The sequence below is a fragment of the Globicephala melas genome, chromosome 8 (genome assembly GCF_963455315.2).
Source record: "Globicephala melas chromosome 8, mGloMel1.2, whole genome shotgun sequence".
Classification (NCBI taxonomy): Eukaryota; Metazoa; Chordata; class Mammalia; order Artiodactyla; family Delphinidae; genus Globicephala; species Globicephala melas.
In genome coordinates, this window is record NC_083321.1 from 51,458,012 (window position 1) to 51,481,811 (window position 23,800).

Sequence of the window (23,800 nt, forward strand, 5' to 3'; positions counted from 1 at the left end):
AAAAAAGCTAGTAACAATGTGATTACTGAATACTGTTTAAGACTTATTCAGTTGTTTTTTTCCCTTAAAGTATATCCCACCAGAGATACATAGTCAAATAATTATGTTTTAAAGTCACTTAGAATAATTGTTAGTATACCATTAGGTTAATTTGTTCCCTTTTTTGTTGGTGGTGGTGATTGGTTTTTACAAACTTTTAAACATATTTGTAAAACAAAAGTAAAATTATTTACATGACTCCAAAATTGGAACTATAATAGTGTATTCAGAAAAGTATAGCATCTGTCCTTTTTCCCTCTGGTACCCTACAGATTAACTATTTTCATTATTTTTTGTTTAATCCTTCCACTTAAAAAAAAGTTTATATATTTATATCCCCTTCTTTCTTAGATAAAAGATAACATATATGCCATTCTGCTTTACTTTTTTTTTTTAAATAAATTTATTTATTTTTGGCTGCATTAGGTCTTTGTTGCTGTGTGCGGGCTTTCTCTAGGTGAGGTGAGCGGGGGCTACTCTTCATTGCGGTGCATGGGCTTCTCATTGCAGTAGCTTCTCTTGTTGCAGAGCATGGGCTCTAGGTGTGCGGGCTTCAGTAGTTGTGGATTGTGGACTCTAGAGCGCAGGCTCAATAGTTGTGGCGTACGGCCTTAGTTGCTCCACGGCATGTGGGATCTTCCTGAACCAGGGCTTGAACCCGTGTCCCCTGCATTGGCAGGTGGATTCTTAACCACTATGCCACCAGGGAAGTCCCTGCATATTACTTTTTAAAATTTAATATATCCTGATCACTCCTTAACAGTATATAAAGATTTCTTATTCTTTTTTTTTTTCTGCAGCTGCATAGAACTCTATTGTGTGAATATAACACAGTTTATTCAACCAGTTTCCCTATTGATGGATGTTGGGTTCTTTTTATCATTTTCTATTTCAAATAGTACTGAAATGAACAAATTAATGTGTACGTCATTTTGCATTTTGGGGAGTAGGGACTGATTTTAACGTAATTGTCTTTAATGTTGTGTACTTTTACCATAATATGGTAATTCTCTTAAAATCTTGTGTTTTGTTGACCTTCAGGAATCTGTGATTGGTAGTTTCAGTTATGAAAACTTCAGCTACTACTCTTCAAACCTTTATCCGTTCTCTAATTTCCTGTTATAACTCTGATTTGACATATGTAAAAGGTATTTCTGTTTCCTGCATATCTCTTAACTTCTTCCATATTTTTCATCTTTTGTTTTTATATTGCATTCTAGATGTATCCAGATATATCTGAACAGATGTATTAGTTTACCTTTCTCCTTAGCTGTTAAACTGATCATTTTCTTTTTAATTCTATTCTTTTCATTTTAGAAGTTGTATTTGTTTCAAGTTTCTATTATTTTTTAAACACATGAAACAGTTATTTTATATTCTACCATATAATTTCAATATATGAAGCCTTTATACATCTGTTTCCTCACATGTTTTATGGTTTTTGACTGTGAGATGGTCATGTGCTTTGGAACTTTATCTGTGTGAGTTCTTGGTCCTGGAATGAAGGTTGATTCCTTCAGAGAGGATTTGCCTTTGTTTCTGTTGGGTTCCTGAGGTCACTGCTGGTCTGGGTTCACTTTAAATTCTCAACTTGAAACTTATTCGAATATTTAAGTGTATGAATTTAGCTAAAATCAGTTTAAGAGTTGTCTGTGGTTACAGTTTCATCAGAGAAAGACTTTTTATTTTTTTTCTCTCTTCTCCCATTCATACAATGCCAAGTTTCAAGACGTATTTTTTTTTTCTTTTAGCCCTGAGATCAGAGTAGAGAGCAGAGCATTACTATTTTACCCTTTCACTGACGATATGATCCTTTGAGATCTCAGCTTTATGGGAAAAATAACTTCTACTGGCCTCTCCACCAAGGATTCCCACCTTGTGCTTTGTGTCTTGTTCTGTGTGCCCCAGGAAACCCCCAAAACCTCAGGTTCAGCTGGTCGGCAAATGCCATTAAGATAAAAGCCAGCTTTAATGGACTGAATGCCTCTCTGAGTTCCCATCTTCACTTAACTTTTGGCCTCAGTATTCCATATTCCTTACTTTCTTGCCAGCCTCATTTAAAAAGAAGGAATGAATATAAGACCGTTTATTTATTTATTTTCTTTTGGCTGCACAGCTTGTGGGATCTTAGTTCCCTGACCAGGGATTGAACCTGGGCTACGACAGTGAAAGTGCCAAGTCCTAACCACTGGACCGCCAGGGAATTCCCTATGTATATTTAAAAAATATAATCAGTAATTTTATATAAATATCTTATATATAATTATTTTTATATATTCATATATTTTTATACACACATACATATAATTTTAGCCAACATTTCCCAAGTTGGATCTACCAAGGCGCCTAGTTATCGATGATGGAAACAGCCCCTGACAAAATTTCTATACCAGAGAAAGCTGTCAGTCAAGTGTAAAAATGGGTAACAGCATTTCCTGACATGCAGAGTTTCAAAATTAATCCCTCTTTCTCAGAAAGCTAATGGAGGATGTGTTCCATCAAATGAGAGAGTGTATCAGGCTTCCCTCGTGGCGCAGTGGTTAAGAATCCGCCTGCCAATGCAGGGGACACGGGTTTGAGCCCTGGTCCGGGAAGATTCCACATGCCGTGGAGCAATTAAGCCCGTGTGCCACAACTACTGAGCCTGCGCACCACAACTACTGAGCCTGCGTACCACAACTACTGAAGCTTGCATGCCTAGAGCCCGTGCTCCGCAACAAGAGAAGCCACTGCAGTGAGAAGCCTGCGCACCACAACGAAGAGTAGCCCCTGCTCGCCGCAACTAGAGAAAGCCTGCACTCAGCAACAGAGACCCAACACAGCCAAAAATAGAATTAAAAAAAAAAAAGAGTGCATCAAGAAAAATGTGGGATATGGGAATCAGAGATTCAACGCAGAAGAAAGGCAAGGGGAATTCAATTCCAGGATGATGATGAAATGACAGGAATTCATTCTTTCCAGAGAGCAAGCAGTCTCATTTGGAGCAGATGAGTAGACGGTGCCAGAGAAGGGAGTTTCCAAAGAAAAAAATGAACCTGATAGATCATTTAATGTGGTTGACCATATTAAGAGAAGTTTTATAGATTTCTCAAATTATAAATTTAATAAATTTATAAATTTCTCTTAAATTAAAAAATGTTTATGAAATATAAAGAAAAGTTTAAAAATTATGTACAGTTTAAAGAAGAATAAAATAAATTCCCATGTATTCACCACCTGGCTATGACATAGAACCTTTTTTTTAATTAAAAAAAATTTTTTTAACATATTTATTGGAGTATAATTGCTTTACAATGTTGTGTTAGTTTCTTTGTCAGCACTTTAGAAGCTCATTGCCTCTCCACAAGAGCATTTCCACTCTCCACAGCCTTGAATTGCATGTTTATCATTCCCTTGCTTTTCTTTATATTTTTACCACCTATTCATATATTCATAAAAACATATTATTTAGTTTTGCCTGTTTTTGAACTTTATTACTAATGGAATCATACTGCATTTATTCTTCTGTGCTTGTATCTTTTTCCAAATATACTTTTGAGATTCATCCATGTTATTGCATGTAATTCTAGCACATCCATTTTCACATCAGTGCCATATTCAGCTGTCTGAATATATCACAATTTGTATATTCCACTGATAGTGAACATTTAGCTTGCTTGTTATTCTTTACTTTTATGGAAATGCTTCTGTGAACATCCTTTTATGTGTAGCTTAGTACTTAAGTACAGGCGTTTCTCTGTAAACTGAAACTGCTAGATTGAAGGACACCTGTTCAGTTTTACCAGGTGATGCCTCACTGTTTTCCAAACAGTTTTCCCCATTTACACTCCCACCAGCAGTGGATGACAGTTCCATCTGATCCGTATCCTCCCCAGGATGTGGTAATGTTTGGCTTCTTATATTTTGTCAACATGCTGGGTGTGAAATTATACCTTACTGTGATTTAAAATTTTATGTCTTTTGGAGTGAGTCAGTTTTCCTGGTCTCTCCCCTATATACATGTTGTTAAAGTTTGATTTTCTCCTGTTTTTAAAAAAATTATGTCTCTTGACTATGAATGAAATTGGGAACCTTTTAATGTGTCTATAGGCTATTTGTGTTTCCTCTTTTGTGAAATGCCTATTAATGTCTTTTGTCTATTAAAAGGTTTGGGGAACCAATTAGTGATAGTTTAATAGAAACCTCAGTAAACAAAATAAAAGACAGTTATTCTGGACAAAAGTTTTACAAGAAAGAAAGTATCAGTATACTGTGTGGCTTAGCTATGAACAGTGTTTTTGTAATAACTAACATTTATGAAGTACTTATATGCCTGCTTGTAAATCACATTTCAGAGCTTACAGTTGAGGAAATTAAGGCAGAAATAACTTGTTAATAATGGTCACAAAGCTTATAATTATTGGAAATAAAATTTAACCTGAGGTAATCTGTACATAGCCATACTGTAAAAATATATATAGTGTTTTTTTAATTAATTAAATTTATTTATTTATTTTTGGCTGCGTTGGGTCTTCGTTGCTGCATGTGGGCTTTCTCTAGTTCTGGCGAGCGGGGGCTACTCTTTGTTGCGGTGCACGGGCTTCTCCTTGCAGTGGCTTCTCTTGTTGCAGAGCACTGGCTCTAGGCGCGCGGGCTTCAGTAGTTGTGGCATGTGGGCTTACTATTGTGGCTTGTGGGCTCTGGAGCACAGGCTCAGTAGTTGTGGCACACGGGCTTAGTTGCTCTGCGGCATGTGGGATCTTCCCAGATCAGGGCTCGAACCCATGTCCCTTGCATTGGCAGGCAGATCCTTAACCACTGCACCACCAGGGAAGTCTCTATAGTTTGTGGTGTTTTTTTTCTTTGGCTGCATTGGGTCTTTGTTGCTGCACGGGCTTTGTTTAGTTGTGGCGAGTGGGGGCTACTCTTCATGGTGGTGCGCGGGCTTCTCATTGCAGTGGCTTCTCTTGTTGCAGAGCATGGGCCGTAGGCGTGCGGGCTTCAGTAGTTGTGGCACGAGGGCTCAGTAGCTGTGGCTCGCGGGCTCTAGAGTGCAGGCTCAGTAGTTGTGGTATACGGGCTTTGTTGCTCCGTGGCATGTGGGATCTTCCTAGACCAGGGCTGAAACCCTTATTCCCTGCTTTGGCAGGCGGATTCTTAACCACTGTGCCACCAGTGGAGCTCAGTCCTTATAGTTTTAATAAATAGTTTTAATTGTGGTGAAATCCAACTCCTAAGTCTTCTGTTTTATCATTTCTGCTTTTGGTGTTGTATCTAAGAAATTGTTGCTTAACCCAAGATCACTATATTTACCCCTGTGTTTTCTTCTTAGAGTTTTATAGTTTTAGCTCTTACATTTAGGTTTGTGATCCACTTTGATTTAATTATGTATATAGTAAGAGGAAAAGGGTCTAGATTCTCATACTTCTGCATGAATACTTTTGCAGTTGTCCTGACTTCATTTGTTGGAAGGACTGTTCTTTCCCCAGTGAATTGTCTTGGCCCCTTTGTTGAACCACTATTGATGTAAAGGTTAGAGTTTATTTCTGGACTTTGAATTCTGTTCAGTTAATCTGTATGTCTACTCTCATGCTTGTACTACAGTCTTGATTAGTGTAGCTTTGTAATGTCCCATTTCCTTTCATTGGAAGCCTTATCAGGATTCAGTAAGGAGGATTCTGTTTATTAACCTCAAAGCATAATAATAATAGTAATAAGACACCAAGCTAAGTACTTTATGCACATTAGCTTATTTCATACTGTCAACAGATAATCATCAGTGTGTCAGGCTTTGAGAGTACACTGGTGAACAAATGGAGAACATTCTTGCTCTCATGGATCTCAAACAGTAGCAAATTAGGTGGAGTGAGTGAAAGATAATAACAAATACATGAACACACTAATTTTAAGCAATGACTAGTTGTATGACAAAAATAGAACAGGCTAATTTGAGGGTAACCAAAGGATAAGAAGACTACTTTAATCCTCATAACAAAGCGTGTAAAACTGATGCTATAACCCTATCTGACATGAAGAAACTCAGGCCTGGAGAAGTTAAGTGACTTGCCCAAGGTCACACAGTTAATAAAGGCAGAAATGGGTTATGAAAACAAATCTTTAGTCTCTAGCAAATGGAAAATTAATTTATATTTAGAAAGTTTTAAGGGTGGAGTAGCCCCTCATTCTTTTCTTCCTCTTTAAAAATTTTCCTCTTTCTGCTGGAAATAGATTGTTTTGGTTCACATATAGGCCAAGCGTTCTTTTTTTAAAAATTTTCTTGAAGTATAGTTGATTTACAGTGTTGTGTTAATTTCTGCTGTATAGCAGTCACTCAATTATAAATATATATATATATTTTCATATTCTTTTCCATTATGGTTTATCATGGGATATTGAATATAGTTCCCTGTGCTATACAGTAGGACCTTGTTGTTTATCCGTCCTATATATACTAGTTTGCATCTGCTAATCCCAAACTCAAAATCCTTTTCTCCCCCAGGCCCCCACCCTTGACAACCGCAAGTCTGTTCTCTATGTCTGTGAGTCTGTTTCTGTTTCATACATAGGTTCATTTGTGTTGTATTTTAGGTTCCACATATAAGTGATATCATATGTTATTTGTCTTTCTCTTTCTGACTTACTTCACTTAGTATGATAATCTCTAGGTCCATCCATGTTGCTGCAAATGGCATTATTTCATTCCTTTTTATGGCCGAGTAATATTCCATTGTATATATGTACCACATCTTCTTTATCCATTCATCTGTCAAGGGACATTTAGGTTGTTTCCATGTCTTAACTATTGTAAATAGTGCTGCTGTGAGCATAGGGGTGCTTGTATCTTTTCATATTATAGTTTTGTCTGGGTATATGCCCAGGAGTGGGATTGCTGGATCATATGGCACCTCTATTTTTACTTTTCTGAGTAATTTCCATACTGTTTTACATAATGACTGTCCCAATTTACATTCCCAGCAACAGTGTAAGAGGGTTCCCTTTCTCCACACCCTCTCCAGCATTTATTATTTGTAGACTTTTTAATGATGGCTGTTCTGATTGGTGTGAGGTGGTACCTCATTGTAGTTTTAATTTGCTTTTCTCTAATCATTAGCAATGATGAGCATCTTTTCATGTTAGGCCAAGGGTTCTTAATTTGAGATTCATAGATGGGTTTCTTGAAGCCAGGAAATTGTATACGAAATATATGTGTATGAATTTTTTTCTAGAGTGAGGACTCATCATTCATCAGATTCTGAACAGGGTCTATGAGAATAGCAAAGGGTCCATAAACACACTTGATTCACGTGGTTTAGGTAGAAGCCATATTTCCTGTGTGTCTCTTGTAGTACTACTTTGTTCCTTGGCTGCCGAACTCCTTCCTCTGGTAGCAGGAGATGGGAGGAAATGATACATTTATTTTGTTAGGTTTGAAATAAACTTTTTTCTGACATCAAAAATTTTGTATACATTTACCTCCCAAAGTAGATTTTTATTATTTTTTTAATAATTTTTTTTCTTGTTTTTATTTATTTATTTGGTTGTGCTGGGTCTTAAGTTGCAGCCGGCAGGCTTGTTAGTTGCGGCACACAGGCTCCTTAGTTGTGGCACGTGAACTCTTAGTTGCAGCATGCATGTGGGGTCTAGTTCCCTGACCAGGGATTGAACCTGGGCCCCCTGCATTGGGAGCACTGAGTTTTAACCACTGTGTCACCAGCAAAGTCCCCCAAAGTAGATTTTTATTTATAAATTGTTGGACTTAATAATTCATCTATTAGTTCAGAACTTTAGAATGACTTTGATTCTACTGTCAGTCATCTTCCATATCTTGAATATTCCTGAGATTTGTTGATTGCCTTTTTGAAAGTTCTTTCTGTGTTTTCCTCCTTTTAAATTCCATTGTCAGTCTATACTCCCATCTTTTCCTACCCAGGTTATTGCAACATATTGTTTTCCAGAACCAAGTCCATCTTGTACCTCTCACCACATTGATCTTTCTGAAATACTTTAATCTGTGCATTTTATTGGCTGCTCATTTTCTACAATACCATTCAAACTCTATCTGGCTTTTGGGACCCTAACACACAAATAACAGAAAAAGATCATATATTTTGTACTTTATTATTATTCTTTCTCCACTATCTGCTTTTACTTGTATCAGCTCTTAGTTTTCAAAACTGCTGTACTTATTCCCACCTTATTGCATTTATTTTTTTACTTTGTTTTTTAATAGTACCCCCATGACAGGCATCATACCGGGTACTTATTTGTGCCCTTCTCTCTCCCTGAAATGTCTGCCTTACCCCTCCCTATTTCTCTGCTTCCATCATCAGTCCAAATTCTGTTTGTCCTTTAATGCATAGCTTAAATATTATTTTTTCTTTGAAGTCTCTATTTCTCAAGCTGAAAGTAATCTTTATTCCCTCTGAACATTCACAGCACTTTAGCTGTACCTCTTAGGCTATTTAAAGTATTTATCTGTACATTATGTTAGATATTTAGGTATTTGATATTAGCTTCTTGAGAGCAGAGGCATTGTCTCACTAGTTTTATGGTAATCCCAGCATCTCCTACCACCCCACCTCAGTCACAAGCCTGATACATATAATAGGTTCTTGGTGAATAAATCCTTATTTTTAAAGTATAACTTAACCTTGTTATGCTTTTGAAAGTTCTTATTTCAGAATTCTTTCATTATGACTCCATGGAGAAAAAAGTCAGTAATTAATTCATTTAAAACAATTACAAGTAGGGAATTCCTTGGCCGTCCAGTGGTTAGGACTTAACGCTTTCACTGCCGTGGCCCGGGTTCAACCCCTTGTTGGGAACTAAGATCCTGCAAGCCACGTGGCGCGGCTAAATAAATAAGTAAATAATAAAATAAAAAATTATAACTAAAAAGAGCCTACACAGGCTGTAATGACCATAAAGTAGCTAGGCATAAAAGAATAAGAAACTATTTTTTAAAAGAACCAAAACTTCAACTCTAAAATACAGAGTATTCTTTCTGACTAGAATATAAAGATTCATATTCTACTTCTTATCTAACCTTGTGCAAAATTTCCTGAAGTCATGGAGTATATAAACAATTATGTGTTCAAATGCAGATGTTAGGAGTATGCCAGAAAGATCTCTGTGGGAGTAGGAGCAACATTTTGAGGTATAGATTATTGGCTTTTTAACTAAATGGGAATTACTCATATGTTGTATAAGTTGGGTAGTCCCTGAAAATCTATTTTTTAAATGAAGATTAGAAGTGGAGGCTGTTTTCCTAGGAATGATTTCTGATGGTAGGAAGTAATTTTTCTTTAACTAGTGCCTGGCCAACTTGGAAAGTTTCTGTGGCCTTGGCAAAATCAGTCATATTTAGACTCTGAAAAGGAAACCTCTGATAATATGCCCTACATAAAGCCTTATTACTTTTCAGAATTATAAATGAGAGAGTGAGAGACAAAAAAAATCTGAGAATTAATGTAGCATTGGAGGAAAGAACAGAGACTTTGAAGAGTGATGGAACTGGATTTGCGTCCAGTCAGTGCTACTTAGTAGTTGTAGAACCTTTGGCAAGTTGCTTTGTATCTCTAAATCTGTTTTTTAATCTGAGAAATGGCGATAAAAACAACTCAAAGTTTTGTCAGAATTAAATAGAATCATGCCTGTAAATTGGCACAGTGACTCACTGTTGCGTACAGTAAATGTTAGGTACTATTACTACGATATCCTAGCTCTAGACATCAAAATTTCATGCATGGATTCTTAGAATCTATTATAATAGGTTTGGCATGCTATGTTATGATTGTTATATGTACTCAAATTTTAGTATATGCATAGATGAGTTTGTGAGTGACTGATAAGTAGAATTAAGAGTTCTGCTTTTAGAATGAAATTCTGCCATTTGTAGCAATGTGGATGAACCTAGAGAATATTATGCTTAGTGAAATGTCAGACAAAGACAAATACTGTATGGTATCACTTATATATGGAATCTAAAAAATAATACAAATGAATGTATGTGCAAAATAGAAACAGACTCACAGATATAGAAAACAAACTAGTGGTTACCAAAGGGGAGCAGGAAGGGGGAGGGACAAATCAGGCGTATGGGATTAACAGATACAAACTACTGTGTATAAAATAGGTAAGCAACAAGGATATATTGTATAGCACAGGGAATTATGGCCATTATTTTGTAATAACTTATAATGAAGTATAATCTACAAAAATTCTGAATCATTATGCTGTACACCTGAAACTAATATAATATTGTAAATCAACTATACTTCAATAAAAATAAATAAATAACTGACTGAAAAAAAAATAGGTCTGCTTTTAGTTTTGCAGTAGGAATTCAAGTGCAACCAGTAAACCAAAAAATAGGTCTAGGCTAAAGTTGTAGTTTACTTCCACAGAGGGACTTTTTCTATCAGAAGATAGGTTTACCGATTTACTGAGCAACTACCAAATGCCAGATGTATTAGATTATTTTAAAGGATATCTTATTTTACTTAGTCATTATAATCCAAGGCAGAAAGAATTTAGATAATTTGAAATTGCCCAAGTCCATACTGCAAGTGTTAGGAATTATAGGGCAATGGTATGAACTGTGAGGAATTTGAACTCCTCTCTCACTCCAAATCATATATTCTACCTTTGTATTTCTAGCATCTGTCTCTCAACTTGGGGAACTTTAAAAATTATCAGTACCTAGGCCACATCCCAGACCATTTAAATCAATTTCTAGAGGTGAGATCCAAACATCAGTATTTTTAAAAGCTCCCCAGGTGATTTTATTGTTACATGGATTGAGACCTACTAACCTGTTTCAATGCCTAGTAGAAGGTAGATATTCAATAAATACTTGACTGTTGAGAGAATACATTCCTTACTGCCCAGCTGCCCCACTATAATGCTTTCCAGTATTATAGTCAACCTAGAGTACTTTTGTATTAACTTAAGTTTTTAAAAGTAGCTTTGTATTATGCTTTGTGCATATTCTCAATTCGGTCCCATAGCATATACAAGAAGTTGTCAGGCAGGAGTTAATGTTTTGCTGCTGATGGAATGCTAAATTTCCTACATTACTGGAAAGAATCTGTGTGGAAATAGAGGAAGACTTGGGGTTTCTTTCTTGTGTTCCATCCAAGGTTGAAGCCTTAGGTTGTAAACAGATATTTATCAATTATTTTTGTTTTGTTTCAAAATAGTTTAATATAATAATTTAAAATAACAATAATTTAAAATAATACATGGTTCAAAGGTCAAAACATAGAAAGGGATGTACAATGAAAATTGTCCCTCTCACCTCCCAGTCATAGTTCCCCTCCCAGGTTACCATCAGTGTTACATCAGTATTCATTCAGAGATATTCTAAATATATATAAGCAATTACATTTATGCATATTTCTCATTTTTACCCAAATGGTAGTAGGTGCATCATGTTTGTTTCTTTGCTTACTTAACAGTGTATCTTATCCATAGATAAGGAATTTTATCAATATATAATCGCTTCCTTCTTTTTACAACGAAATATTATTTCTCTGTGTACCAAAATTTATTTTAATTAGTCACCTGTTGATATTTAGGTTATTTCCAATTTTTCTCTATTACAAGCAATGCTACATTGAATAGATAAGTCATTTCACTTCTGTGTGAGCTTCTCTTCAGATAAATGCCCAGAAATTCAAGGTATTGATACGGACAGTTTGCCTTCTGTGAAGCTTGTATATTGATTGGTTGGGAAATGACAAAGAAGCATGAAAAAATGTGAAGGATTAAAGGTATGAAGAAGCAATAGTGACCAAAAATTAATGTAGCAGGAACAATATTAAAGTGGATTGAGAGGATAGGAATGAGCCTATAGCCAAGAACAAGGTGAGAGAACTAGCAGGTTTTGTTGTGTGTATATACACACAATATATTTGTGATTAAAACATACTAACGAAAAAAAACATACTGATGAATTTCCTAAAATCCTAAAATTTTATACATATATGAGCTTTTTAAAACAGTTTAATGTAATACTTTGTGTATGAAAACTCTTCATATCTTTACGAGAAAATATCTTGTTATTTTCATTTCAGATTTACGTTTAATATTTGTTGATGAAGATTTTACCTTTTCATGCATAACTAATTTTTACTTGAAATCTCTCTCTTTTTTTCCCCTTAGCCCTGGAAGAAAGCGGGACTTTTCTCCTGTTCCGTGGAGTCAGTACTTTGAATCCATGGAAGATGTAGAAGTAGAGAATGAAACTGGCAAGGATATATCCTTTGTAAAATGCCTTATTCTTTAGTAGGCTTATAACATTGTCTAAGAAGATTTGTGTAGTTTCTAAAATGTTCTTCTCGCTGTTTATTTCATTTTCATTCTCTACCTGTTCCTTGTACAACATGGAATATTTCTTGTAAGACTGTGCCAATATCTTATTTGGCTATAATTGTCTCATGCATGGGGAAGGGATTAAGAATTAAATTCTTGAAACTGATATATCTTTTGAGGGCCCAGGTTTTGAGGGGAAGGTTTAATGAGTCAAGTGAGTTGAACTGGTTTAGCGTCTAGAAACCAGGGACTGTATCCTCATTAGGGCAAAGGGAATAGTTTTTTTCCCATTGAAAAAGTGGTGGTGGGCATTCCCTGGCAGTCCAGTGGTTAGGCTCAGCCTTTTGACTGCGGAGGGCCTGGGTTCAGTCCCTGGTCAGGGAACTAAGATCCCACAAGCCGTGTGGTACAGTCAAAATAAAAAATAATAATTAAAAAAAAAAGTGGGAAAAAGAACGTGGTCATACTGGCTCCATGCCTCAAAAACAGGTTTGGTGTCTCAGAAACTTCTACTTAAGTGCCTCTTAGGTTTGGAAGTCTGCAGCTTTGCTTATAGCTTGGTCCTGACTGAGTTTTCTGATCCAGTCATTATGACTAAGTAATCAAAAACTTCAGTGAGCAAAAGCTTAGATATGTTATCTTTAACTATTCATACACTTTTCGAGTTTACAAGAGTGGCTCAGAGGGTCCAGTCCTACTTCTTCTGCATGGAGGAGGCCACTCTGCCCTTTCTTGGGCTGTGTTCACGGTAAGTAAGCAGTTGATAGTGGAAGTTAATGTTAGTTAGCACAATCATTATTTGCTTGGGGATGAATTTGACTAGCCTAACTTTCTTCTGTGCTCATTCACTTAGCTTCATATAAGATGGTTAGGGATGTAAGTCGATTTCAAACATTTATCATCATAGGCCAAAATCATGTGTTCTTTAAACTAGAGGATTTTAACTGGAGTGAGCTTTAGCACATGAATTCTTCAGTTTATAAAATGTTCTATATATATTGCACTGGGATGAGGGGGATGGAATTCTCCAAAGTTGGGGACTGTGTCTCAGTGATTTAAGTAATGGATAAGCAGACAGTCTTTTTGGGTGCTTCGGTAGAGATAATGTCTGTCCTTTGTCTCCCTAATAGAGCCTGCTATAGTACTTAACACATCGAAATGCCCCATATATATTTGGAAAGTGTTCCTTCTTTTTTAAATAATGTTTATATTTTAATGGTACTAGTGAGCTACTAGGAAGTAATATTTGGTTGATGATACCCTGGTCTAGAGTACGGAATATGTGTCTATGTGAGTACTGCCAGTTGTAGATCTTCCCAATATTCTTGACTCTGGGGTAGGGTAGCCCATATATAAGGGGAGATACTGTTGAAGAAGATACTGGCAACATTCCTATCTAAAATGAAATTGTCATCTCTTCTTGTGTGTATCAAGCAGATATACATATGTCTTCTACTTACCACTAGTGAGTCTGAAGGACAGAAAGTGGGAGCAAGTGAGAATGCAGCACTATATACCTGGAGCCAGATAGCTGTGGAGTTGAGGAGGGCCCTGAATATATCATTTCATTCCTGGCAGCAGGATTATTGGAATTAAATATAAAGGTGCTTTCTCATGTCTTCTATTAGACCATTAATTCCTTGAGAACAGGGATAATGTCTTACTTCTTTTGTTTCCCAAATTCCTGAAACAGTTTTTGACACATAGGCACTTACTTAACCATTATTAAATTATTGAATGATTTGGCCCTTGTCTTGTTTGCTACTTCCTTTCTCTTACTGTGGAATGTAGCTGTATGATTTGCCTGTAAGTGCTAGACTCTTTCATGTCTCTAGACCTGTGTTATCCGGTAGAAATATAATGTGAGCCACACATGTAATTTTAAATTTCCTAGTAGGGACATTAAATAGGTAAAAAGAAACATGTGAAATAATTTTTAATATATATTTTATTTTACCCATTGTACCCCAAATATTATAATTTCAACAGATAATCAATATAAAAATTACTGTTGAGATATTTCACATTATTTTTTATACTGTCTTTGAAATCCAGTGTGTATTTTATACTTATAACACATCTCAGTTTGGACTAGCCACACTTCAAGTCCTTAGTAGCATGGCTTTAGTCATTTACATCCCTCAACTAGATTGTGAGTTTTTTTGGAGGCAAAGACCAGAGTTTATTTATTCTGGGAACATATTGTATACTCAAGGAATGTTTTTTGAGTGAACAAGTAACAGCAACATGTGCCTGTTCCTAATGTAGCAACTATAGTGTCAATAGTAAACACTTAAAAAGTAGTGAAAATCAGCCTTCAGTCCTTTTCAGTTTTGGTACCTCTGAAGGACCTGGGACCAACCAAGTATGAACTGATTGAAGCCGAGAATTGGATCTGTAGTATCTGCTGATTCCTGTTTCTTTTCCCAGTTAATTCAGTTCATGTTAGCAAATATTTATGAATGTATTCTGTATTTCAGGTTTTGTGCTGGGTTACTAAGGACAGAGAAATGAGAGTTCACTCTTTAATAAGATCAGCCAATCAGCAAATACTTAAACCACTACTTTGTGCCAGGCATTATGCTAGGTGCTATAGATACATTGGAGAATTAAATGTATCCTCTTGTTGTTTTTTTTTTGCGGTACACGGGCGTCCTACTGCTGTGGCCTCTCCCATTGAGGAGCAACAGGCTCCGGACGCGCAGGCCCAGCGGCCATGGCCCACGGGCTCAGCCGCTCCACGGCACGCGGGATCCTCCCGGACCGGGGCACGAACCCATGTCCCCTGCATTGGCAGGCGGACTCCCAACCACTGCGCCACCAGGGAAGCCCCTCTTGTTTTTATATGATGTTTTAAGTGTAATGGGGAAAATAGGAAAAATGGAGATAACATATATATATATAGATAATACAGCAAAAATTTTAAGAAGCTTTTATCTCAGACTGGGATTTGAATCTCAACACAACTTAATCTATCATGCTTTAGTTTCTTAATTTGTAAAATGGATATAATATTACCTAGTTATAATAGAGTGGTTATGAGACTGAACAAAAGTTATGAGGTTCTTAATAAAGTGCTTGACTCAAGCACTCAGTTGTCAGGACGGCCCTGGTGGTCCAGTGGTTAAGAATCCGCCTTCCAATGCAGGGGATGCAGGTTAGATCCCTGGTCAGGGAACTGAGATCGCACATGCCACAGGACAACTAAGCCCACGCACTCTGGAGCCAGCATGCCACAACTAAGACCCGACACAGCCAAATAAATAAATATTTTTTTTAAAAAAGCACTCAGTTGTTAGATGAGTTTATAGCATCTATGTACAAGATACAAAAGTAACAGAGGAGGGAATTATTAACTCTGATGATGGTTGAGGGGGGAGATTAAAGAAAGTTTCATAAGAGAAGGGACATCTGGGCTTTAAAGACTGAGTAGAAATTAGATTAGTAGAGAGGCATTTCAAGGAGAGATGAGTACAAAGGCAGTGAAGAGTGTAACAGTGAAGTATGTTTTGGAAGTTATAAGTAGCTCGAGTATAAAGTATAATGGTAGGGAGCAGGGAAAGAGGTGACTAGAGAGATCACAGGAACAAAATTATGGGAGGGCCTTGTATGCCTGGCTAGGGAATTCACCCCTATCCTTTAGTTCAGGGTAATAGAGGGAGCTATTTTTAAACACAAAACTTCTCCTGTCCATAAACGTATTTTAGGCATGTCAGAATTAGAGAAGGGGTATAGAAAGTCTGATTTGCATGAAACAATTGCAAACACACCGAGATTGTAAAGTTCTGGGAAACTGAGCATTATGATACACATCTACCTACTTGTGTAATTGAGTATCGCTGTTTTAGTCAATGGGAAGTCATTGAAGAGCTTTAGAATAATCAGGATGCTAGTATAGATGATGGGTTGGGCAGGAGACATAGATGGAGACAGCGAGACTAGTTAACAGGCTGTCTCTTATTAATTCTAAGTATTTGATATCTTATGGAGTGTTAGTTTCTTTTCCCGAGGAGAAAGTTTAATTAAAATTTTTCACCACATAAAAGTACTACTTAGAGTAGTACTGTTTTAAGTTACCCAATTCATTTGTGAAGGTAACATCAGTCTAATACCAAAACCAGGCAAAGACTGCAAGAAAACTGTGAGCCAATTTCGGTTATAAAATAGATGCAAAATCCTAAATAAAATAACAGCAGATTGACTCCAGTAGTGTAGTAAAATAGTAATACATTGACCAACTAGGTTTTATCCCAGGAATGTGAGAATGGTCCAGCATTAGAAAATCTATCAGTGTAATTAATCTCTCGCCTCATGTGATACGAAAAAAGGACTTGATCAAGTACAACACCCAGTATGTTGAAAACTCTTGGCAATTAGGAATAGATGAAAAACTTTCTTAACTTTATTAAGTTTATATACCAGAAAATTACATAAATATACCTAGTGGTAAAAGAGACACTTTTAAAGTCAGAGACAAGATAGGGGTGCTATTTTCAACAGTATACTGGAGCTTCTAGCCAAACAATAAAACAAGAAGGAAAAATGAGTTTTAAAGTTTTGAAAAGAGTGAGAACTGTCATTACTTGTAAATACTGTCTCTCTAGAAAACCAAAGAAAATCAACTGGCAAACTACTAGTGAAGCCATAGTTTACAAAGTAAATATAAAAAAATCTACTTTTCCTAAATATTAGCAGTTACTGGATTTGGAAATATAAGAGGAAAAATTATTCTATCCATAAAAGTGACAAAACTATAAAATAACTGGGAATAAGTCTTACTTGTTTTAACTTATAAGACATTTATGGAGGAAACAGTACAGAAGAAATAAAGGAAAACCTGAATAGAGAAATAAATCATGTTCCTGTATGAATCTAACTCCCCTAAATCTCAATGGGATTTTTCATGAGACTCTAAAATTCACACAGAATAAATGCCCAGTGATTGCTGAGATAATTTTGAAAAAGAGCAAGAGGGAAGGGACTTGCCCTCTCATATATCAGAACATATTCTAAAACTCTATCAATAGTATGGTTATTGGCAGAAAGAATCAAGAAATAGGCCCATGTTTAAAAATAAGTTAATATAAAAAAACCCAAATGGATTAAACTACTGAATTTAAAAAACAAACTGTAAGAATATTCATATATGACCTTGGAGCAGCCAGAAGAAGAAAAAGCCATAAAAGAAAGGTTGATAAATTCAACTTTGCCAAAATGAAAACTCCTAGACAAGATATCTTAAAATTAAAACACAAGCTATGTGCTAGGTAAAAAGTATTTGAAATACATGCAATATGAATAACAAAGGGTTAACAGTTTCATTATATTAAAAAAAACTACCGGGACTTCCCTGATGGTCCAGTGGTTAAGAATCCGCCTTCCAATGCGGGCGACACGGGTTTGATCCCTGGTCGGGGAACTAAGATCCCACACGCTGTGGGGCAACTAAGCCTGTGTGCTCTAGAGCTCGCGTGCCACAACTAGAGAGCCCACAAGTCCACGTGCTCTGGAGCCCACACGCTGCAACTACTGTGCCCGCGTGCTCTGGAGCCTGTCTGCCACAACTAGAGAGAAGCCCGTGAGTCGCAATGAAGAGCCTGCGCGCCGCAACAAAGACTCCACACAGCCAAATAAATAAACATTAAAAAAAAAAAAAAAACACTCCCAAAAAGCAGTAAGAAAAAGATAATCCGGTAGAGAAATGAGCAAGAGATACGAAGTGGTAGTTCACAGAAGAGGAAATATAAATAACTGATAAACTTATAAAAATGGGTCTACCTTACTATTTTTTTTAACGTTTTTATTGGAGTATAATTGCTTTACTATGGTGTGTTAGTTTCTGCTTTATAACAAAGTGAATCAGTTATACATATATCCCCATATCTCTACCTTACTATTAATGAGTAAAATATAAACTAAAATAAAAGAATACCACTTTTCACTTATCAGATTAGCCAGCATTATAAAGTTTGAGGATTTTATGTGTCTGTGAGGATACCTATTTCTCCACACCTTCACCAATACCTCTCAGAACCTGTTTTGTCAGCAACAAAATTTGGGCTAATATTTTCCCAGCCTACTTCTCAGGGAGATAATTTAGTGAGATAATAAAGTGGTACAGAATACCCAGATCTAACTTCCAGTCTTGACTCTTATTCTCTACTCTAGAGCTAGGCTAAACTTTGTACATTAGAATCACTTGGGGAACTCTAAAATGCGTTGATATCCTGGACCCCTACCCAGATCACTTAAATCAGAATTTCTGGTGGGTTAGTACCTGGGTAGCAGTATTTCCTGAAGCTCCTTATGTGATTCTGTTACGCAGCCAGGGTTGTGAACCACCTGGAATCAGGCTGTTCAGACTTTAATTTTGGCCTCACCACTTATTAGCTGTTTGTCCCTGGGCAAGTTACCAAACCTCTGTGTAAAATGTTCTCACTTGTAACATGATGAAAATTGTATCTAAATAAAAGAGTTGTGAGGAGAAAGTTAGATAATTCATTTGAAGTAATTAGATTGGTGCCTGATACATAGTAAGATTTAATAAAAATTACATTCTACTGTTGTTGCTGTTATTACTAACACCACAACTTCTATTGAGAAAATGGTTGGATAAGTCTAGTTCTTAAATAGCTGCTTTTTACTCAACCATTCCAGAAGTGGCAGAGTTGTACTATTTGAAGTGAGATCTAGAGGCATAGACATGCTCTCACAATTTTTTATTATCTATAAAATGTATTACTTTCTGAATTTACTTTGCTCAGTCATTGATTACTAGTCTTCCTCCACCAAACTAGAATGTAAACGTCATGGGAGCAGGAACATTGACTGTCTTTTTCGTACTGTAACCCCATTACTCAATTGGTGCCAGACTTTTAGCAGATGCACTTTAGATTTGTTAAATAAGTGAGTGAAAAATCTGTTTTTAGTATTATTGTCAGTGTTTTCTGACAGACACATAAGATTTTGAATTCTTGCTTTCAATTTAAAATTGGAATTGACATTTACTGCCTTCAAATGAATATTTCGTTGCTGTTTTGTGGACCTAGTTTTACCTTTCTTTTTTTAAAGTACAGCAATCAGGCAAATTTGACACTATCTTTGCCACTTAATTTTATTTCCAAAATACAGATTTGTTTTTGGCATTTAAAGCTTTAGTACCACCATAATGCATTAAATAACTCCTGTAAATTAGCTTTCAGGAGCAAATAGCAAAGTATATTAGAATTTTAGTCCTTTGTTCTCTTTAAAGATATTCATTAGAGTATTGGAAGTAGAAACAGACTTGATTTTCTAGGTGATTTTTAAAATATGATTAAATACACTAACAATGAATTATCTGGAAAAGAAATAAAGAAAACAATCCCATTTACAATAGCATCAGAAAATAAAATGCTTAGGAATAAATTTAACCAAGGAGGTGAAAGATCTGTACATTGAAAATTATAAGACATTGATGAAAGAAATTGAAGAAGACACAAACAGATAGCCCATGTTCATGGATCATGAGAATTAATATTGTTAAAATGTCTACTACACAAAGCCATCTACAGATTCAATGCAATCCCCTTCAAAATTCCAATGACATTTTTCACAGAAATAGAAAAAACAATCCTAAAATTTCTGTGGAACAACAAAAGACCCCAGATAGCCAAAGCAATCCTGAGAAAGAAGAAAGCTAGAGACAACACAATTCCTGATCTCAAACTTTATTACAAAGTTATAGTAGTCAAAATAATATTGTACTGGCATGAAAATAGAAACATAGGCCAATGGAACAGAATTGAAACCTCAGGAATAAACCCACACATATACAATCAACTAATAATTGACAAGGGATCCAAGAAGACTCAATGAGGAAAAGATAATCTCTAAAATAAATGGTGTTGGGAAAACTGAATAACTCCATGCAGAAGAATGAAATTAGACCCCTATCTTACATCACTCACAAAAATTACTTTGAAATGGATTAAAAACTTAAATGTAAGACCTGAACCTATAAAACTACTGAAAGAAAACAAGGAGAAAGCCCTGTGGCAGTGATTTTTGGATATGGCACCAAAAGTGCAAGGAACAAAAGCAATAATAAACAAGTTGGGACTACATCAAACTAAAAAACTTCTGCACAGAAAAAAAAAAAAAGAAAAAAAAGTCAGCAAAATAAAAATGCAGCCTACAGAATGGGAGAAAATATTTGCAGACCATTTATCTGATAAGGGATTAATATCCAAAATATATAAGGGACTCATACAATTCAATAGCAAAAAAAACCAATCCAATTTAAAAGTGGACAAAAGACTTGAATAGACATTTTTCCAAAGAAGACATACAAATGGCAACCAGGTGCATGAAAAGATGGTTGCTATCACTAATCATCAGGAAAATGCAAATCAAAACCACAATGAGATATCACCTCACACCTATTAAAATGGCTATTAAAAAGGCAAGAAACAAGTGTTGATGAGCCTGTAGAGAAAAAGGAACCCTTCTGCACTGTTGATGGGAATGTAAATTGGTATAGCCAAACTATGGAAAACAGTATGGAGTTTCTTCAAAAAATTAAAAATAGTACTCCTGTAAGATCCAGCAATTCCACTTCTGTATATCTGCAAGAAATGAAAAAATGATCTTGAAGAGATAGCTGCACCTCCATGTTCACAGCAATGTCATTTGCAATAACCACAACATGGAAACAACCTAAGCATCAATCAGTGGATGAATGGATAAAGAAAATGTCACACACACACACACACACACACACACACACACACACACACACACACACACACACACACACACACACACAGGAATATTCAGCCATGAAAAAGGGAATCCTGCCTTTTGCAATAACATGGAGGACCTTGAGGGCATTATGCTAGGTGAAATAAGATAGAGAAAGACAAATAATGTTATTGTGGAATCTAAAATGTCTACGTGGAATCTAAAAATGCTGAATTCATGAAATAGAGATTAGAATGGTGGTTGTCAAGGGCTGGGAGGTGGGGGAAATGGGGAGATGTCGGTGAAAGGGTACAAACTCCCAGCTATAAGATGAATTAGTTCTGGGGATCTAATGTACAGGATGGTGACTGTAATTAATTATACAGTATTAATACTTGAAAGTTGTTAAGAGAGTAGATCTTAAATGTTGTGTCCCCCCCCACACACACACACACAAATGGTAATTATGTGAGGGGATGGAGATTATTGTGGTAACCATTTTGCATTATACACATATATCAAATTATCCCATTGAACACCTTAAACTTACATATGTTATAAATCAATAATATTTTGACAGAGCTGAGGAAAATGATCATAGGAAATATCCAAAGAGATGACATATGGATGGCAAATCAGAGGAGTTTTTTCTCCTCTCTTATTAATTTTCTAAATTTTCAACATTTTTATAATGTGAATATATTCAAAATATGTTTTAATCAGTTAAAAATAAAATGAGGGGAAAATGTGATTTAAGAGCTCTGATTTGTTTTATGGTATACATTGACTGTTATGTTAGTATCTTACCTTGATTCTGGTCTTATTTTTGTTACTAGTTGCATGACCCTGAGCAAATAATTTCCTTTCTCTTGACTTCAGTTTCCTCATTCATAAAATGTAAGAGTTAGCCTAGATAGTTTTCCTATCTTATTCTTAAAAGTTAAAAAAGTGTTGATGACATTTACACCAATTGTGATATATTATTGTCAAAGAAACTAGTTCATTTGAGGAAGAAGATCCTCAATTATTTCAGGCTTGTTTAAACCTCTGAAATTATACTTCCTCATGATATTATGATCTCTTTTTCAATATATTTTTGTTTAACTGGTACAAACTTATGTGTATTCCTGCTCTGTCTTAAGTGAATCTTTGGTAGATTTCATGACTTGGGCTGCTTTCAAGGTTATTTCATGATCTGAGTGTCACATTTGTGTGATATTCTGAGCCTAGATATAAACTGACTCATGGTCCTTATCTAGAGAATTTCCCTTCCAGATTAGGGAAAAGATAACCAGTGAGTATGGATGAAAATCATAAGTAATAGTAAAGCTCAGAGGGTCATTGTATAAAGGTGCTTATTCTGTTTTATGAAAAGCTAGGAAGAGTTAAGTTTTAAAGAGGGATTTAGGTGGAGAAAGCCATATTTTGAAGTTGGGATATAACCAGAATATGCACACAAAAAGCAGAGAATCATTATTTTTAAAATTTTGCTTTAAAGTGGAAAGTCTCTTGATTCTCTTGAGATCCTTGAATTCTGATGGCAGTTCATCTGACAAAGTTATCATTGGTAATGGGGAAAGATTTGCTAACCCAGATGTATCTGAATACTTTTCCTTTTCCTCTTCCTCCTAGGCAGCAATCATTAGTAGGGTTCAATGTAGGATTGTGGCTTTGGATCTTCGAGGTCATGGTGAGTGAAGTTCTTAATTAGTCACTGACTCAATGATATATTTGCCAAGCCCTTTGAATAGTGTTAAATATTAGAGATTTCATTGTGGCCTGGGCTGTTCCATTTGTGCATTTAGAGGGAAGTCCTAGCTTTCAGTTTTCATAAATATTTTTATACACACATATATATATATATTGTTGTTTAGCTAAGAAAATGTCCACTAACGTAACCAAATTCTGATGCTGGTAATGTATGAGGAATGTGGAAAAATCTTTGCTACTGTAATTATCCTTCTTCAGATGGCCAACTATAAAGATACGTCTGTAACAGAAAATCCTTGCTATGCCCATCATATACCATTATAAAACTCCCATTTCATTATCCCAAGGTGAGATTTTTTGAAAGCAAATACTCTTGCTTTTATGATTTATCTTCATGGGAATTTTATTTTTAAAATATTTTCTTTTTAGGTGAAACAAAAGTCAAGAATTCTGAAGACTTGTCTGCAGAAACCATGGCAAAGTAAGTAATCTAATACTGTTTATACAATCACCTGGCTTCCATTACTATTATAAATAATAGTTTATCACTCTCCTGGTGAGATTGTTGAACAACAAATAACACAGAGAAAATTTTACTTCTTTTCTCTTTCCTCTATATCTGGTGTTTCTTTACTGTTTAATATTGAAAGAAACCTCCATCTTCCTTGGTATATTCAATGTGATGGTCATCACTTAAAGCATTTGAAAATTCTTCAAGGCACAGTTTAGTTTGTGTTGGCTTTTGAAAAGTTTTCTTCTGTTGACAGAGTTGAGTAGAATCTGAATATCTATTGGGGACCCATGCTTGAAAAGTGGTTGTATGCAAAGGGCTCTGTAAGACGTTCTTAAGATATCCTGCCCACATTCTTTGTCAAGCGTTATAGTAAGACAAAAACAGGGTATTAAAGAATAACTGATTATACCCTGGGCCTCAAAGTAAAAGATGAGTATAGCACATGCAGTGGCTCTCAAACCTGGCCACTCATCAGAATCATCTGAGAAGTGATTGAAGTACAGATGATTTGGCCCTACCCCA

At 35.8% G+C, this 23,800-nt stretch overlaps 2 protein-coding genes across 4 annotated transcripts in view; one reads left to right on the forward strand and one right to left on the reverse strand.

Annotated features, from left to right (window-relative positions):
• The window catches only part of PPME1 (protein phosphatase methylesterase 1), a 73,829-nt gene that overhangs the window by 21,825 nt on the left and 28,204 nt on the right, over positions 1–23,800 (forward strand). The window contains exons 2-5 of the mRNA XM_060303683.1: positions 12,184–12,277; positions 12,989–13,081; positions 22,687–22,744; positions 23,194–23,245. Coding sequence (XP_060159666.1) covers positions 12,184–12,277; positions 12,989–13,081; positions 22,687–22,744; positions 23,194–23,245 — 297 coding nt within the window. The remainder of the gene's footprint in view (positions 1–12,183; positions 12,278–12,988; positions 13,082–22,686; positions 22,745–23,193; positions 23,246–23,800) is intronic.
• Positions 1–23,800, reverse strand: part of P4HA3 (prolyl 4-hydroxylase subunit alpha 3) — a 129,730-nt gene that overhangs the window by 16,208 nt on the left and 89,722 nt on the right. Inside the window, exon 14 of one of the 3 annotated variants that reach the window (XM_060303678.1) lies at positions 20,591–20,939. The exons of 1 other annotated variant lie outside the window; for it this stretch is intronic. In XM_060303678.1, the coding sequence (XP_060159661.1) occupies positions 20,769–20,939 (171 nt within the window). In that variant the 3' untranslated portion in view covers positions 20,591–20,768. Of the gene's footprint in view, positions 1–20,590; positions 20,940–23,800 lie in introns of those variants that run through there. One more of the 3 variants, XM_060303681.1, reaches the window with a different exon arrangement.